The 18,819-nt window shown below is 38.8% G+C and overlaps 1 protein-coding gene across 4 annotated transcripts in view; it reads left to right on the top strand.

The window, feature by feature from the left end:
• The first annotated feature begins 134 nt into the window (after nucleotides 1-134).
• FANCD2 (FA complementation group D2) overlaps nucleotides 135-18,819 on the top strand; it is a 55,187-nt gene continuing 36,502 nt past the window's right edge. For 3 of the 4 annotated variants that reach the window (XM_060163867.1, XM_060163866.1, XM_060163865.1), the window contains exons 1-14: nucleotides 135-229; nucleotides 2,082-2,222; nucleotides 2,811-2,878; nucleotides 3,046-3,149; nucleotides 3,555-3,615; nucleotides 5,303-5,355; nucleotides 8,117-8,195; nucleotides 9,251-9,375; nucleotides 11,170-11,257; nucleotides 11,775-11,879; nucleotides 13,221-13,321; nucleotides 13,789-13,897; nucleotides 14,124-14,159; nucleotides 18,161-18,304. In XM_060163867.1, the coding sequence (XP_060019850.1) occupies nucleotides 166-229; nucleotides 2,082-2,222; nucleotides 2,811-2,878; nucleotides 3,046-3,149; nucleotides 3,555-3,615; nucleotides 5,303-5,355; nucleotides 8,117-8,195; nucleotides 9,251-9,375; nucleotides 11,170-11,257; nucleotides 11,775-11,879; nucleotides 13,221-13,321; nucleotides 13,789-13,897; nucleotides 14,124-14,159; nucleotides 18,161-18,304 (1,278 nt within the window). In that variant the 5' untranslated portion in view covers nucleotides 135-165. Of the gene's footprint in view, nucleotides 230-2,081; nucleotides 2,223-2,810; nucleotides 2,879-3,045; nucleotides 3,150-3,554; nucleotides 3,616-5,302; nucleotides 5,356-8,116; nucleotides 8,196-9,250; nucleotides 9,376-11,169; nucleotides 11,258-11,774; nucleotides 11,880-13,220; nucleotides 13,322-13,788; nucleotides 13,898-14,123; nucleotides 14,160-18,160; nucleotides 18,305-18,819 lie in introns of those variants that run through there. The other variant, XM_060163868.1, reaches the window with a different exon arrangement.

Here is an 18,819-nt window from a genome sequence, read left to right as displayed (position 1 = left end):
GGAGTTGAAATTTTCTCAGCACCTGGATTTAGATAGCATTTTGCAAAGTCTTTGGTTTTGGATAGTTTTCTTTGAGCTAATAGCTTTAACTTCTCAGAATGTAGCTTCTAACAGGTTATTTCTGTTCTCTGATTTGCAATTTAACTGAAAAAGGCTTTGGTCAAAATGGTTTCCAAAAGAAGACTCCCAACATCTGAGGATAAAGAGAACCTGACAGAAGATGCCTCTAGTAAGTGTCTAGTCATTTGTTGCTTTATTTCCTGTAGCAAATGTGTGAGGCACTAAAAGGTTATACAGTTCCTGTTTTCAAGTGCTGGAGTCACGAAGGCTTAATGGATGGGGCACACAGAATCTAGCATCAGGAGATTTGGAATGAAATTTCTGCCTCTAATTGCATGTATGACTTTGGGCATGCCCATAGTCTGTGAGTTTCAGTCTCTACATACGTAGGAGGAATCTACATACATAAGAGCTTAACTATTGTACATCCTTTAGGTGCTGGGGCACAAAGATATGACATAGTCTATACCCTTTATTTTTTATTTTTATTGTTTTTAAAGGATCTCTGGATTGGGTTGTATTTTAAACAAGCTCCCCCACTTCCCACCACTTTTTAAAAAATATTTATTTATTATTATTATTTTTAATTTTTGGCCGCATTGGGTCTTAGTTTTGGTACACAGGATCTTCGTTGCAGCATGTGGGATCCTCCTCTGCTGTGTGAGGGCTTCTCTCTAGTTGTGGCATGTGGGCTTAGTAGTTGCAGTGGATGGGCTTAGTTACCTTTTGGCATGTGGGATCTTAGTTCTCTGACCAGGGATCGAACCCGCGTCTCCTGCATGGGGAGGCAGAATCTTAACCACTGGACCGCCATGGAAGTCCCTTACCTTTAAAAATCTTATGGTCCTCTTTCCTGCCTTAAAAATGATGATCTAGATAAATGCTATGATGGCGATGTATAAAGGAAAAGTATCATATCAAAGCAAGCACACCAGAGGCAAAGAAAGAGTACAGAAGCTGTCCATGTGAGAATGCAGTTGACAGAAGCCCTAAGAGTTCCAATGAGAAGAGGTTGATAGTCTTTCATTCATCACACTCATCCACTCTATTAAGGCAATTCTAATGTTGCTTCATTAAGGGAGAAGAGTAGATAATCATACTTAACTTCAGGTACCTTTTTGGGTTTTTTTTTTTTTTAATTAAATGTTAAATTCTCTAAAATTGCAAATACTCCTTTTTATTTTTTATTATTATTTTTTTTTGTGGTACGCCGGCCTCTCACTGTTGTGGCCTCTCCCGTTGCGGAGCAGAGGCTCCAGACGCGCAGGCTCAGGGGCCATGACTCACGGGCCTAGCCGCTCCGCGGCATGTGGGATCCTCCCAGACCGGGGCACGAACCCGTGTCCCCTGCATCGGCAGGCGGACTCTCAACCACTGCGCCACCAGGGAAGCCCACCTTTTTGTTTTTGTTTGCTTATTTTTTTATTATTTCTTATGGATTGAAAGCCTTGGGATGAAATCAGTCTGGGCTTTGTACTCAAAGATACGATGTAGGAGAACCTGCTGCATTCTTTCTACCTCTATGTCCTGATCGTTGGTTCTCAAACTTTGGTGTGCGTCAGGATCTTTACCTGGAGAGCATATTAATAATTCAGATTCCCATGCTCCATCCCTGAAATTTTGATTCTGTAGCTCTGGGACATGACCTAAGAATATGCTTTTAGTAAGCTTCCCAGTGATTGCAACACCGTGGTTTGTAGACCACATGAGACACCCTGACTGCTTTAGAATTTGGCTGGAAAACATTTCTCTGGTCATTCTTGTTAGAGGTGGCACATTTTGAATTCTTCAAATGAAAACTCAGTAAGTGAAAATAATTCAATTTGTTGATTGTTCTATTTGTTTGTTTGCAAGCCATTATTGCTGACACTTGTTAGAGAGAAAATTGCACAGCAGCATCAGTTCCAGTATAGTTCTTCAGGAACCCATCAACTTTCCTCTTAGGGTTATTGTTCTAGGGTTTACATTTTAACCTTTGCTTTACTATTTGTCACATTCTTGAAAATTTTGTCTACTTTCAGAAGCCAGGAAACAGCCACTTTCCAAAAAGACAAAGAAATCTCATGTTCATAATGAAGTTGAAGAAAATAACAGTGTCTTTGTAAAGCTTCTTAAGACATCAGGAATTACTCTTAAAACAGGAGAGAGTCAGAATCAACTAGGTAATATTTTAATCAAAATCTTTTGTCTGGGTATAGTGAATGGGCTCAGAACTGAATCATGGATTTTCTAGAGAGGCAATGAAGATTAGAAATGGGAACACCATCTGTCTTGAGATAAGGATGAAACTGAAATTGCTTTTTAGAGAATGTTGTTATTCTCTTTGGTACTGATTAATGCATATTAAGTAAGGTATGTCTAATCCTTTTTTTTTTAAGGAAGAATGTTATGTACTAGTATTACTTTATGTTTTCTTGTGAAAAAATAAATTAATACCTAGAGAGCAATTAAATCTGTGTCAGAATAATTTCAGAAGAAAATTTATAAAGCCATATAAGGCCCTACTTTGCGGGCATAGATTATTCCATCCAGCTAAGGTTTTGGCTTTCTTTATTTTTTAAGAATACTTAGTAGCTATCCTTTATAAAAGCTAATTCTGTTTTGCCGTGGGTTTATAAGAGTTGGCTCTGAAATTAGGTTGGAAATATCTTTATTGGTTTCATCAGACAGGAACCTAGGTCTTAGGAAAGTAAAACTCTGGTAGGAAGTGTTAAAGACACTGGGGACCAACTAGTCTTCTTTTCTCATAGCTGTGGATCAAATCATTTTCCAAAGGAAGCTCTTTCAGACTCTGAGGAAACATCCTTCTTATCCCAAAGTATGTATTTTCTCCTTAGTATTTTTGTTTTTGCCAGCAGTGCTCTGGAATTGGGAGTTTAAAGACACTAGCATAAAGTTGAATAGGCTTGAATGATTTTAGCTAATTGACAGCAAATGTTAAACTAAAAATCTTACTCTTTTTTTTTTTTTTTTAATGTCACTAAGATAATAGAAGAATTCGTTAGTGGCCTGGAGTCTTACATTGAGGACCAAAACAGTTTCAGGAACTGCCTTTTGTCTTGCGAACATCTGCAGGATGAGGAAGCCAGGTGTGGAGACGAAGCACTGGACTGTTGCTGAAATTTAGTCTGTTACACTTAACTGGATTGGGAGGTGGGGTTGGGGCAGAATGCGATTTTTTGGAATTTTACTTTTGATTTATAGCTCTCTTTTCCTCAAAGTTTTAACCTAACCTTTAAATTATTAAGTTTATGATAACAAGACTAAGAACCAGAATGTTTTCTAGAATGTGTCTCACCTGTGTTGATACAGTTTCAACTCCACTTGTCTGTGACTTAAAAGCTATCTTCTCATGTTCTGTATTTCTTATCTACCAGGATAGTTTCTCCTTAAAAATTACATAGTTAACCAATTTTACAGAGAAAGGATAATAAAAACATTAAAAGAAAATCAAAATAGAAAACCAATCTCTCTTTTTTTTTTTTTTTTTACAGCATGGGCACATCTTACTGTAAGAGCCTCATTAAATTGCTTCTGGGGATTGACATATTACAGGTGAGACTGTGCCACTTTTTCTGTGGACATTTATTTAATGGATGTGATTTGTGGTGTATGCCCAAGTGTAAGTGGCTGGAGCACAGGGCAGAGCAGGGTTAATGGGAGAGTTTGGGTTTGCAACAGGTTACCACAGCCCTGTTACTGACATGAATCTTGTAGGGCAATATCTGTGGCTTTGGACTGAGCTGATAAACCCAGTACATCTTGAAGCTTCATTTATCCTGGCGGCCTCTGATTCCTGTTTTGTAAAGCTTCATCCTGTGTGTTCTGAGTACCTTGTATATCTCTGCCATATTCACATCTGCATCATCTCCCATTTAGCTTCGTATTTGCTTATTAACTAGATCTTTCCCTTTTCCTCCTCCTTTCTCTCTTAATTTATTGATTAGACAATCAGTGAGATGTTTTAAACATCTCAAATTATAGAAATGTATATACAATGAAAAGTCTCCCTCCCACCCTGTCCTTCATTTTTCCTCTTTTCTTCTCTTGCACTGTTGATCTTAATTCCTTTTCATTGGAAATCTTGAATATAATTTAGTTAGCTGAAATCTCAGAGCTCTCTTGTTCCTCCAAAGAGAAATCTTTTCTTGCAAACTATTTGATAATCTGTTAAGGCCTGCATTTCATAGGTTAACAATTGTCATCATAATTAATAATGTTTTTGATTATCTGATTATTTTAATGTTGCCTTGATAGTCATTTTGTAATTTTTCAGAGGACAGGTTATTGATAAATCTTTGTATTCCAACAGGTTATATTCAAAATATAGGCAGCATTCATGTGGACATACTTTTTTGTTTTTAAATCTTTATTGGAGTATAATTGCTTTACAATGTTGTGTTAGTTTCTGCTGTATAACAAAGTGAATCAGCTATATGTGTATATATATCCCCATATCCCCTCCCTCTTGCGTCTCCCTCCCACTCTTCCCTATCCCACCCCTCTAGGTGGTCACAAAGCACTGAGCTGGCCTCCCTGTGCTATGCAGCTGCTCCCACTATTTTACATTTGGTTGTAATATAAGTACATGCCACTCTCTCACTTCGTCCCAGCTTACCCTTCCCCCTCCCCGTGTCCTCACATACATTCTCTACGTCTGTGTCTTTATTCCTGTCCTGCCACTAGGTACATTAGAACCATATATATATTTTTTTAGATTCCATATATATGTGTTAGCATACAGTATTTGTTTTTCTGAGTGACTTCACTATGAATGACAGACTCTAGGTCCATCCACCTCACTACAAATAACTCAATTTTGTTTCTTTTTATGCCTCATTAATATTCCATTGTATATATGTGCCTCATCTTCTTTATCCACTCCTCTGTCAGTGGACATTTAGGTTGTTTCCATGTCCTGGCTATTGTAAATACTGCTGCAATGAACATTGTGGTACATGACTCTTTTTGAATTATGGTTTTCTCAGGGTATATGCCCAGTAATGGGATTGCTGGGTCATATGGTAGTTCTATTTTTAGTTTTTTAAGGAACCTCCATACTGTTCTCTATATTGGCTGTATCAATTTACATTCCCACCAGGTGGACATTCTTATAATGAGGATTTCAATTAGGCAGGGTTTTTCCTCCAAGAACTCTTGTTGGAGAGAATTACAGCTAATTATACATTTCTGTTGTACATTTCTGAGACAATCTCCTAACTCCCTATGTCTTCTTTTTTAGCCTGCCATTATCAAAATCTTATTTGAAAAGTTGCCAGAATTTATTTTCAAAAAGTAAGTGGAGTTACTCTGGAATGCTCAAAGTGCCCTGGTGTACTTAGGTTTCTCTCTGAAAAGGTTGCTCTGAAGCATCATTGGTATGTCTGAAGATCATATTTATTATGCCTCCAGATTCTTAAATGACTACTGAAGTTTTACTGGGGTGACTTTCTTTGAAATTTCATCTATTTATATGTCCATGTATTCCTAGGATACACACTAAACGGGTAATAGTGGTTGTCTCCCAGGAGTGGAGCCACTTGGCTGGAGTTATATATTCTCTATATACTGTTATACTATATACTCTATATATACTCTATATACTGTATACTATATACTGTTCTTTACCTTTTCAATTTTATACTGCATATGAGCTACCATTTTTAAAAATTTACTTTAAGGGAATTTCCTGGCGGTCCAGTGGTTAGGATTCCGGGCTTTCACTCTCTTGGGGCCTGGCTTTGATCCTTGATCGGGGGAACTGAGATCCTGCAAGCTGCGTGCTGTGGCCCCCCCAAAAAATTCTTTTTTACTTTTCTTTTTTACTTTAAAAAATAACTAAGGGACTTCCCTGGTGGCGCAGTGGTTAAGAATCTGCCTGCCAATGCACGGGACGCGGGTTCAAGCCCTGGTCCGAGAAGATCCCACATGCCGCAGAGCAACTAAGCCCGTGGGCCACAACTACTGGGCCTGCACTCTAGAGCCCGCCAGCCACAACTACTGAGCCCACGTGCCACAACTACTGAAGCCCGCGCACCTAGAGCCCATGCTCCGCAACAAGAGAAGCCACTGCAATGATAAGCCCGCGCACTGCAATGAAGAGTAGCCCCCGCTCACTGTAACTAGAGAAAGCCTGCGTGCAGCAACGAAGACCCAATGCAGCCAAAAATAAAAATGAATAAATTTACTTAAAAATAGTAATAATAAAAAATAACTAAGAGAAAAAAAGAACAGCCTAACAGATAAGTACATAAAGGTCATGAATAGACAATTCACGGAGAAGAAATATGAGAGCATTAAACACTTTTTTTTAATGTTCAAGTTCATTAATAATCAAATACAACAATTTCAAACAATAAATAGAATTTTTTTCCCTCGCGAAGGATCTCCCTTGTTGAGTGCGATGAACAGGCTGCTCATATATCACTGGTAAACATATAAAGCAGTGTAATTACTCTGAAGGGCAGTAGGTTGTGTGTATCAAAACCTAAGATTTTGCATACCCTTTAATGTTCAGCCATGCCTCCAAATTTATCCTAAGGCAATACCTATGAATGAAAACAGTAATGAATAATATTACTGTTTAAAGTAACAAAAATTGTAAACTGAGATATTCAACTATAGGAGATTGGTTAAGTAAATTAGGTATATCCACATAATGGAATATCATGTGGACATTAAAAATTATAAAGAGGATTATTTAATACCATGCATTAATTGAAAAAACAGGCTACAAATCAGTATTTACAGTTCCACTCAGTATTTTGTTAAAGGTACATACATACACATTTACATAGATACATATACGCATGTATATCAATGGTGGACCTCTCTGGGAGAGAGGATTTAGGTAATTTTTATTTCCTCCTTTTTAATATGTGCTGCTTCTAGGTCTTGTATGTAACAATAGTAAACTTGAAGACTTATCTTTAGAAATTTATGATTTGCCTGAATGGCATGCACTATGCTTTGTGTCCTGGCTAAGTCTTTTTTAGCAGTTAAATTTGTCTGTAGTAAACAAAGACTGAGAATGCTGTCAAGAAGAGGAGCTGGAGGTGGTCCAAAAGTTAGATATAGGAGGCTGGGAAGAAGGCAGAGACTGTCATTTTAGGGGAAATAATACTAGAAAGTTATTTATAATAATTTATTATATTAATGATAATTAATAAGTATTGTTATATTAATGATAATACTAATACTGAGCCAACTTCTCTGCATCCATAAATGGTTTTCAGTACTTTGACATAGTCTAAATCTGAAAATCTTCTGTTTCCATAGTGGTAAAAATTACTTGCATTTTTTGGTACTTTATCAAATTGATGTAATTAGTTTTTAACCTCTTATTTTATTTATTTATTTAGTTTTAAACTTTATTTAATTTATTTTTTTATTTATTTTGGCGGCTTTGGGCCTTGTGCGTAGGCGTTCTCTAGTTGCCGCGAGCAGGGGCTACTCTTTGTTGCGGTGCGTGGGCTTCTCATGGCGGTGGCTTCTGTTGCTGCAGAGCACGGGCTCTAGGCGCACACGCTCAGTAGTTGTGGCTCGCGGGCTCTAGAGCGCAGGCTCAGTAGTTGTGGCACACGGGCTTAGTTGCTTTGCGGCATGTGGGACCTTCCCGAGCCAGGGCTCGAACCCGTGTCCCCTGCATTGGCAGGCGGATTCTTAACCACTGCACCACCAGGGAAGTCCCCATTGTTTACCTTTAAAAACAATTTGTCTTACTCAATTTGTTAAAGTTTGTTACGTTTATTTTTTTTAATTGTTCATATATTTTAAGAGATACTCTCCAGACTTTTCTTCCCCTCTCTAAACCCTCCCCAGATATAGCCACTAACAGTTTAGTGCGTCTTCCTCCAGACATCTTTCTCAACATACATAAGCATATGTCTCATGCTTTTTTTTGTATTACCTGTGTGTTTAGCACAGTGTGCAACGCATGTTAAGTTTTTAGTAAATGTTAACTGAATGGCTGAAATGTTATATGCAGTATTAATGCTTGCTGCTGTGTAAGTCAGAAAGGCTACTTTCCTGACTTCTCATACATCCTAACATTCAGCGTGAACAGTGATGGACTCAGCATGCCTCGACTCATCATCAATCAACTGAAGTGGCTTGACAGAGTTGTGGATAGTAAGGTATGTTGGGGACTTTTTCTGTCTCTTGGATTTATAGAGAGTGTGTTTTCCACACTTAACCAAACTTTTGGCATTTGCATGATATTTTTTCCTTTCTAAACAAAGAATTCATATTTTTCTATCCATTATCTTTTTTAGCTTTAATAATTTGAAAACCATGGTTATTTCACCCATTAAATTTCTCTAAAATAAGAAGTGTATCTAATTATGATGACTGGATGTCATTTATTAAATAAATATTTGGAAGGAATTCATTAACTTCTCAAAGTACAGAGATTATTATTATGTTTTATTTCTCAAAAGCAATGAGATCCAAAACCATCCTACTTCACTGCAAATGTGTTACTTTAATTACATATTGAGGGAGATTTCTTTGGGTTTATGCTACTTGTTATTAAGCACCTTGGTAAAGTTGAATCTGTTTTGAGCCTGTTGCTTAAGGCCCATTTCTTTTCAGAGTTCTTAAATCATTCTACTAATTTTTGTCAGACATTCAAAGGCTAAATCTTTATTTGGAAGAACATGAGTTTTGGAATCTCATCTGGGCTGGAATTTTGGGTCTGCCACTTATTAATTGTGTATCTTTGAGCAACACATACCCCCTACATTTTAAAAATGGGAATACAGTTGTGAAGATTAAGTGAAATAAAGACAGTAGAAACGGGAAAAAAAAAAAGCAAAAGAGCCCCCAATTGTTGGACTTCCCTGGTAGTCCAGTGGTTAAGACTCTGCACTCTCCCTGCCAGGGGCCCAGGTTCAATCCCTGGTCGGGGAACTAATATCTCACAAGCTGCTCGGTGCAGCCAAAAAATTAAAAAAAAAAGAAAGAAAAAAAAGTATTAAATAATATGACATCCAGCCTATTTTTTTTCTATGTACCATCTCATGTGTGAAAATCTCTGGGTCACTTGCCTCTCTGATTTTAGGCTTTGAGCTTGAGTGTGTGTGTAGTTGTCGTATTGTACACAAAATAATTCCAGCTCTACATTTCATGAGTAGGAGGTCTTTCTCTATTCTGGGTAATGTTACAATTCTAATAGTCTCCTCCACTGCAGGATCTCACCACCAAGATCATGCAGCTAATCAGTATTGCTCCAGTGTACCTGCAGCATGACTTTGTCACCAGCCTACCTGAGATCCTAGGGGATTCCCAGCATGCTGATGTGGGGAAAGAACTCAGGTGGGTAAGCACCTCGTTGGCATCTTAAGCAAGACTTCACTTTGGGAGCCTTATCACTGCAGTATAAAAAGAGTAGTAATAATGTGTTTCTTTTTTTTATAAAAGAGGATGATACCCATCTTTCTAGGGTGTGGAATTTGACTTGCTTTTCTAATAATGAGTGGGTTTTTTTGGCTGCGTTGTGTTTTTGTTGCTGCGCGTGGGCTTTCTCTAGGTGCAGCGAGTGGGGGCTACTCTTCGTTGCGGTGCACGGGCTTCTCATTGCGGTGGCTTCACTTGTTGCTGAGCACAGGCTCTAGGCACGCAGGCTTCAGTAGTTGCAGCACACAGGCTCTAGTTGTGACATGTGGGCCCTAGAGTGCACAGGTTTCAGTAGTTGTGGTGCGTGGGCTCAGTAGTTGCAGCATGTGGGCTTAGTGGCTCCACGACGTGGGATCTTCCTGGACCAGTGATCAAACCCGTGTCCTCTGCATTGGCAGGTGGATTCTTAACAACTGCGCCACCAGAGAAGTCCCTGGTTTTTAAATTTTATTTATTTATTTATTTTTGGCTGTGTTGCGTCTTCATTGCAGTGCGTGGGCTTCTCATTGTGGTGGCTTCTCTTCCTGCAGAGTACAGACTAGGTGTGCGGGCTTTAGTAGTAGTGGCACGCAGGCTCAGTAGTTGTGGCTTGCGGGCTCTAGAGTGCAGGCTCAGTAGTTGTGGCGTACGGGCTTAGTTGCTGCACGGCATGTGGGATCTTCCCAGACCAGGGCTCGAACCCGTGTCCCCTGCAATGGCAGGCGGATTCTTAACCACTGTGCCACCAGGGAAGCCCCAATGAGTGTATATTTGAGTAGATCCATATACTTTCTTTTCTAATAATGAGTATATATTTGAGTAGACCTGTGTATCTGTCATGAATATGAAGTCTGGCTTAGGATTAGGTGTATAAATTTGGTCTGCAGAGACATAAACATTATTCCTTTGTTTTGTTAACATTTTCTCTATCCAAGGGTGTCCTCCATCTTGACTGCACATCCACATAGTTTGTGGAGATTATTAAACATCAACTTCTTTGGTCCCTAAATGATTCATTCTAATGCACATTGCTGTGTCAGATCTATTGCAGACATCCATTGCTTACTAACGTTTACGTGAAAAATACTAATTGATAGGGCAATAATGAAGAAGAGGAGAACAATATCACTACATAATTTTATTTCTGTTTTAATGCAACCATGTATTTATCCTAGAAGTAGTTAAAAACTTCCAATTTGTTATACCTCCTTTTCTGTAGTTGTCTGTAAAGCTGTCTCCAAAAATGTCCAGTGATTTCTTGCTTTTGTGCTTTTGGGCAGGATGCTCCTTCTGTGTATAGCACTGTATATACCCCACTTTACCTGCTTGTCCTTTTGTATAACCTTTTCTTAGGATCCATCACTGTCCTTCTCTACTGTGTGCTACTGTAGAACCCTACTACTTACGTCTATCATGTTTATCACACTTCACTGTAATTGTTGTAGGTTTTCTTTTTCCTTTTCTCAGGAAGGATATATACTAAACTCAGTAGTGGTTTCCTCTGAGTAGTGGGGATGATAAGGTAGGGCTTCTTGTTTCTGCTTTGTTTATTGTTTGAATTTTTCAAAATGAGCATTTTTTTTAAACCAAGAGAATGTTAATGAAACATACTATAAATAGAATTTAATTGGAACTAAGTATATCCTCTCTTCCTATACCTTGAGTGATTTTCCCATCATTATTTGCCCAGCTCTGTTAAAATTTGCACAACTTCTCTCTTTCTCCTATTCACAGTGACCTTCTAACAGAGAATACTTTGCTCACTGTCCCAATCCTGGATGTCCTCTCTAGCCTCCAACTTGAGCCAAAGCTCCTGACTAAGGTAGGGAGGACTCTGCTCTCCAGAAAGAGTGCCAGCTTGCTTGCTTCCCAGAACCAGTGTCAATTAGTCATTGCCTTGGACCAATCGTATATAATGAAAATTTCATTTTGAAACAATGCTGAATGACGTTTGCTTTCTTTTTTCTTTTCAGTGAATTTCATATGCCATAATCAGTGTGTTTTAGTGGAAATCTTCTGTATTGCCTGTATAGTTACAAACTGCTCCCATAAGAATAACAACTTTTTATGCCTTCCTCTAGCCAGTGGAAAATTCAGACTCCAAAATTAAGAGAAGACTTTCATGTTTATCGCCTGTCTGTTTTTGAAGAAGCTGTAGCGTTAAAAATTGAAAGCTTGTAATTTGGAAAAAAAAAATAAAATGAGACGTTTTTCTTCCAAAATTACAAGTGAGAAAACTGAGTGAGAGAAATAATTTTTCTGATTTTACCTAACGAGTCAGTACTAGATTGAGGCATTAACATGAAAATATGTAAGGTTTTTGTGCTTTTTATGTTTAGGTCCGCCAGTTAGTGATGGGTAAGCTGTCATCTGTCATGTTGGACGATTTACCTATGATCATCAAGTTCATTCTTCATTCCATAAGAGCCACGGATGCACTTGAGGTACCCTACTGTTTCCCAGCACTGTAGGCAGCTAGATCCTAGAGAGTACAGGGGATAGCAGTGGTGCCCTTGTGAAACTCAGAAGTCAAAAAAAGACTAACCTTGAGGAAGATACATCAAGATAAATTATTTAAATTAATCGGTTCAAATTGCTTGTCTCTGTCCCGAAACTAATTGATAATGCTGATTAATCCAGCAGGGGAGAGAATGGAGCTACTAGCCAGACTTGTTCTATATAAGCTACTACAGGTTATATTTGCTATTTCAGTGTAATGCCTGAAGGAATTCTGAAATTTTAAAGAGCATGACAGGGACTTCCCTGGTGGTCCAGTGGTTATGAATACACCTTCCAATGCAGGGGACACGGGTTCAATCCCTGTTGGGGAACTAAGATCCCATGTGCCACGGGGCAGCTAAGCCCATGTGCCACAACTGCTGAGCCCACGCACCACAACTAGAAAGCCCATGTGCCACAACTACAGAGCCCATGCACTCTGGAGCCCAAGCACCACAGCTAGAGAGAAGCCCACACGCCACAACGAAAGATCCCACATGCTGCAACAAAAGATCCTGCATACCACAACTAAGACCTGATGCAACCAAAAATAATAATTTTTTTTTTTTTGTGGTACGCGGGCCTCTCACTGTTGTGGCTTCTCCCGTTGCGGAGCACGGGCTCTGGACGCACAGGGTTAGCGGCCATGGCTCACGGGCCCAGCCGCTCTGCGGCATGTGGAATCCTCCCGGACCGGGGCACGAACCCATGTCCCCTGCATCAGCCGGCGGACTCTCAACCACTGCGCCACCAGGGAAGCCCATAAATATTTTAAAAAATAATAAAAAAAGTAAAGAGCATGGCATACTATACTCACATTAGCTATTTTCATCAGCTGCCTTTTTCAAAATGCCTTGTTTAACAATACATTTAATTAAATAAGTAAAACACTTTATATATTTTTGTCTGTGTCAGGTCTTAGTTGCAGCACATAGGATCTTTCGTTGTGGCACGTGGGCTCTTCTCTTGGGGCACGTGGGCTTCTCTGTGGTTGTGATGCACAGGCTCCAGGGTGTGTGGGCTCAGTAGTTGCGGCGCACAGGCTTAGCTGCCCTGTGACATATGGGATCTTACTTCCCTGACCAGAGATTAAACCTGTGTCCCCTGCAATGGAAGGTGGATTCTCAACCACTGGATCACCAGAGAAGTCCTGACAATACATTTAATTTAATAATTCTTCTTCCTCAGTCTTTCAGGAAAATGTTATGGTTTTTCTATTGAAAGAATAGATTGTGCCTGTCTGCTGTGAATGAGCAGAACACATAGCTAATATTTATTTGCCGTAGGTAATTTCTGAGCTTCGGGAGAAATTGGATCTGCAGCATTGTATTTTGCCATCGTTGTTGCAGGCTTCTCAAAGCAAGGTGAAAAATAAAGGACAAAAAAGGTATAAACTCATGGAAAGTTATCACTGTTTTTCTCACATAGGCAAGGAAAGTTTTCTGACGTTTCTTCTGAATCCCGGACAGAAGATCTTAATACTTAACAACTACAAATAGTGGTAGTAGTATTACAATTGTGTACTACTATATAGTTTTTCAAATCATAATTCTATGTATAAGTATGTGTGTGTGTGTGTGTGTGTGTGTGTGTGTGTGTGTGTGTGTGTGTGTGTGTGTGTGTGTGTGTGTGTGTGTGTGTGTGTGTGTGTGTGTGTGTGTACATACTCCCTTTGCTCGGCAGATCAATTCCAGATAGACTGCAGTACAGTTTTACTAGTACAGTTTTACTTCAGTGTACACATGAAGTTGTGACTTGTTTTAAGGCACGTGGCTAGTAAGCAGGAACCCAGATCTTACAGATTCCTCTGTGGTAAGTGGAAGAATGACTTTTTTTTCCCTCTGCTACATGTAGTTCTTCAGGAAATCAAGAAAACAGCGGTCAAGACTGTGTTGTTCTTCTCTTTGATGTAATAAAGTCAGCTGTTAGATATGAGAAAATCATTTCAGAAGCCTGGATTAAGGTGAGTGAGATCTTTAAACATTGAGGAAGAAATGGGTGGCAATCAGTGACAGATATGTAAGTAAAGGTAGGTTGAAATAAAAGTCTTAAAAGTCAGTCGAGTAGAAATAATAGATGATGGTTGCCAGATGGGCAGATTGGTTCTCAGATCAGAGAACAGAGCATGCTGAATAAGGCGAAAAATGTTCTTATGTGTTGTAATATTTTTGTAACCCTTGTTTTTGCAGGCAATTGAAAACACCACCTCAGTGTCGGAACACAAGGTACTGTTCATGTACTATGAATTTTAAGTCTTACAGATGTAAAATTAGTGATATTGGCTGGCTTTCCTTCCTGCTGTTTCCTCTGGCTCCTTCCAGTCATCCCTTCTGTGACTTTTGTAGCTGCTCTAATAAACATTAGCTGCCTGAGGAAGATGATCTGAAGGGGTGACTTGCCAGATGGTCTTTATTCTGGCAATAAAATGAAATAAAATATCCATAAGGGGAAATAGTAACATTCCAAGCAGGCATAATGAGTTGCAGTCAAAGAAGCTGAGTCCCCCGCCCATGAGGAGGTGAGAACTAGAGTCGCCTGGGTCATGAGTTAGGTATTCAGGCCCCTCTGTCTGTCTGATTGCCCTTCCTCCCACCACATGGAATTGTCAAGATAGTGGCATTTCATGTTTCACTTTCCTTTACCTGACAGAACTGAATCAAATATTCCATCTACTCTCAGGGCAGTGGTACTGAATCTGTCTTAAATCTGGAGATACTTTCTTCAGTCAAGAAGACAGATGATTGAATTTCTTGTGTACTGATTGGTTCCCTTTAAGGATTTTCTTTAGTTGGAATCTCTTGTTTTGTAGAGTTTTGTTAGTTGGATTATCCAGTTGTTAGATGACTATTTTAAAAGCTGCTGTGATACTGAATAAAACAATGAGAAACTCAATAATTTTTTGTGGTTGCCAGGTTGAGGGTGGGTAGGGAATCAGAATATCTAAGACAACGGTTTTATTATTGCATAACCCTTGACCTCCTGCATAGCTGTTTTTACAGATTTCTGATCATTGTATAAATATAATTTTGTATTCTGATTTTTTTTCTCTTCACATTGTGTCATAAACATTTTGCATGCTTCTGCATTATATTTATTGTCTTTTTTTTTTTTTTCGGCCACGCCATGCCACATGCAGGATCTTCCCCAACCGGGAATTGAACCCATGCCCCCGGATTGGGAGCATGGAGTCTTAACCACTGGACTGCCAGGGCAGTCCTTTTATTGTCATTTTTAATAACTGTATTGTGTTCTGCTATAATCTGTCAGAATTTTGGTGTCTGAGTTGGGCCTTCAGTGAAGGGATGTCTCAAGTAATTTATTGTTTTTGCTTTTATTAATTAGAACATCTAGCATTTATTAAAATATCCTTTCTCATTAATTGAGATATAATTGACATTTTATATTAGTTTCAGGTGTACAGTGTAATGATCTGTTACTTGTATATATTGCAAAATGATCACCACAATACGTTGTTAATGTCCATCACCATACATAGCTACCATTTTCTTTACTTGTGATGAGAACTTTTAAGGTCTACTCGCTTAGTAACTTTCAAATGTGCAATACAGTATTATTAACTATATTCACCATGCTGTACATTACACCCCCATGACTTATTTATTTTATAACTGAAATTTGTACCTTTTGGCCCCCTTTACCAACTCCCTACCAACTCCCTACCCCTACCTCTGGCAACCACCAATCTGTTCTCTGTATTTGTGAGTTCATTTTTGTTTTAGTTTTTAGATTCCACATATAATTGAAATCATACACTATTTGTCTTTCTCTGTCTGACTTATTTCACTTAGCATAATGCCTTCAGTGTTCATACATGTTGTTGCCAATAGCAAGATTCGTTCTTTTTTATGGTTGAATAATATTCTAGAGAGAGTGTGTGTGTTTATATCACATTTTCTTTATCCATTCCATCAATGGACACTTGGGTTGTTTCCATGTCTTGGCTATTGTAAATAATGTTCTAATGAACATGGGGTGCAGATATCTTTGTGAATTAGTGTTTTTTGTTTTCTTCAGATACGTAGCCAGAAGTGGAATTGCTGGATCTATAGTAGTTCTATTTTTATTTTTTTGAGGAACCACCATACCGTTTTCCGTAGTGTTTGCATCAATTTACATTTCCACCAACAGTGCACAAGGGTTCCCTCTTCTCTACATCCTTGCCAACATATGTTATTTTTTGTCCTTTTGATGATAGCTGTTCTAACAGGTGCGAAGTGATATCTCATTGTGGTTTTGATTTACGTTTCCCTGATGATTAGTTATGTTGAGCATCGTTACATGGAGGTTGGCTATCTATATGTCTTCTTTGGAAAAATTTCTATTCAGATTCCCTGTCCATCTTTTAATTGGATTGTTTGGTTTTTTCCTTTTGAGTTGTGTGAGTTCCAAGTAATTTGTGTTTTTCTTTTTTGTCTTGCTTGACTTTTTAACTTCTCTGTCTTTCTGTCTCTCTCTCTGTCTCTCTCTCTCTCTCTTTTTTTTTTTTTTTGCGGTACGCGGGCCTCTCACTGTTGTGGCCTCTCCTGTCGCGGAGCACAGGCTCTGGACGCGCAGGCTCAGCGGCCATTGCTCACGGGCATGTGGGATCTTCCCGGACCGGGGCACGGCAGGCGGACTCTCAACCACTGCGCCACCAGGGAAGCCCATCTCTCTTTTTTAAAAAATATTTTTCTGTTACTTGGCAGCTGTAACTTTTTATTTATTTATTTGGCTATGTCAGGTCTTAGTTGCGGCATGTGGGATCTTTTGTTGCGTTGTGCGGTCTTCTCTCTAGTTTTAGCACACAGGCTCAGTAGTTGCAGCCCTTGGGCTCTCTGGTTGTGGTGTGCAGGCTCAGTAGTTGTGGCGCATGGGCTCTAGAGCGCATTGGGCTCAGTACTTGGCGGGCACGCGGGCTTAGTTGCCCTGTGGCATATGGGATCTTAGCTCCCCGACCACAGATCGAACCTGCATCCCCTGCGTTGGACGGCAGATTCTTAACCACTGGACAGCCAGGGAAGTCCCTCTTTTTTTTTTTTTAAACATAGGTAATACAAGCTAATTGCGGAGAAAAAAAACCCCACAAGTAATCTAAATATGTGTAAAATAAAGTTTACCTCCACTCTCTGTGCCACTCTTCATGGATAATCATTCTTCCAGATTTTTTTCCTATTCATATACAAGTTGTATGTGTGTGCAAGTGCAGGCACACTCACTTTTATACATATTTGTACTTGTATATTGTTTTTACAAAAATAGAATTACTATGATTATTGCAGGTTGCTTTCTTTTGCTTCACAATATGTCGTGAATGTCTGTCAAAAAATATATCCTATCTCATTTTTTAAAATATTTTTTTATTGTTTAATTAAAAAAAATATTTTTTGGGGGCACACCACATGGCATGTAAGATCTGTTTCCTTACCAGGGGTCAAACCCGCGCCCCCTGCATTGGAAGCATGGAGTCTTAACCACTGGACCACCAGGGAAGTCTCTAGCCTATCTCTCTCTCTCTCTTTTTTTTAAATAAATAAATTTATTTATTTATTTATTTATTTTTGCCTGCGATGGGTCTTTGTTGTGGTGCATGGGCTTCTCATTACGGTGGCTTCTCTTGTTGCGGAGCATAGGTTCTAGGCGTGAGGGCTTCAGTAGTTGTGGTGCACGGGCTTAGTTGCTCTGCAGCATGTGGGATCTTCCCAGACCAGGGCTCAAACCCGTGTCCCCTTCATTGGCAGGCTGATTCTTAACCACTGCGCCACCAGGGAAGTCCCCTATCTCATTTTTAATGGCCATATAATATGCTGAAAATGACCATCATAATTTTTATAACCTTTTTCATATTGACAGACATTTACAGACTCTCCAACTTTTCACAAAGTAATTTTCCTAATAATAATGAAAATTTATAGTGAAGTTGGCAAGTGACTTAATCTTTTTTCCATAATAAATGTGAAGCTATTCAAAGTTATTTCTGTAATAATACTACTTTTGCTTGTATTCCAATATTTTTTTAAAAGGTACCAGTGGTTAATAGTTGTGGCACTTTATTGCTCTGAAAAATATTTCTGGGTTTTATGAAAACATAGGTACTCCCATGAGAGTATGTTGAGCAAATGAGTATTCTTTGTTTTAATGGGAAAAAGTTGAGAGCTGCTGTTTTGTTGTAGTAAATGTACTGATTTATTAAACTGTTTTCATGTTGTTGCATATTTATTGACAACAGGTTCTTGACCTGGCAATGCTTTTCATCATCTATAGCACCAACACTCAGACAAAGAAGTGCATTGAGAGGGTGCTAAGAAATAAGATTCGATCAGGCTGCTTTCAAGAACAGCTGCTACAGAGTACATTCTATATTCATTACTTGGTAAGTGTCAGAATAAGACAGCATCAGTCTTAAAGTTTTAGAGAGGTCGTTTTAACCTTTCCTACCCAGTGTGGGAATGATGACACCACCAGCTTTGCTGGGTGTAGATGTTTGGCAGGGAGCTCAGTATATTTCAAAACATAGTAGGATTATTACTTACCTTGATTGAGACATTATAATGTTAATCAAATCAAACTAAGATCGGTCTTCATCTTTTTAGCAAAAAAGTCACAAAATTGGTTTATGTTGAACTTACTAGACTCAAACCCCGAGTTCTTTTTTTATAGGAAATATTGCAATTCAGGTCTTCTAATGACATATTTATATAACTTTATTTTTAACCTAGAATAGAAAACTTTACAGCTCCCTTATAAAACGTCATCTTAGTTTCAGCCCATTGTTCAAGCCCATTGAGACTTTTGAATCTTAATTTTATGTTAATCATTTTAATTGTCTAGCTGTCTATGATCTGCAACTTTGATAAACTTGCCTTCTGTATCCTTTTTTAAGTAGTT

The sequence above is a fragment of the Lagenorhynchus albirostris genome, chromosome 10, assembly GCF_949774975.1.
Source record: "Lagenorhynchus albirostris chromosome 10, mLagAlb1.1, whole genome shotgun sequence".
Classification (NCBI taxonomy): domain Eukaryota; kingdom Metazoa; phylum Chordata; class Mammalia; order Artiodactyla; family Delphinidae; genus Lagenorhynchus; species Lagenorhynchus albirostris.
The sequence above is the reverse complement of the archived record's forward strand: the minus strand, read 5'-3'. Positions and strand labels throughout refer to the sequence as shown.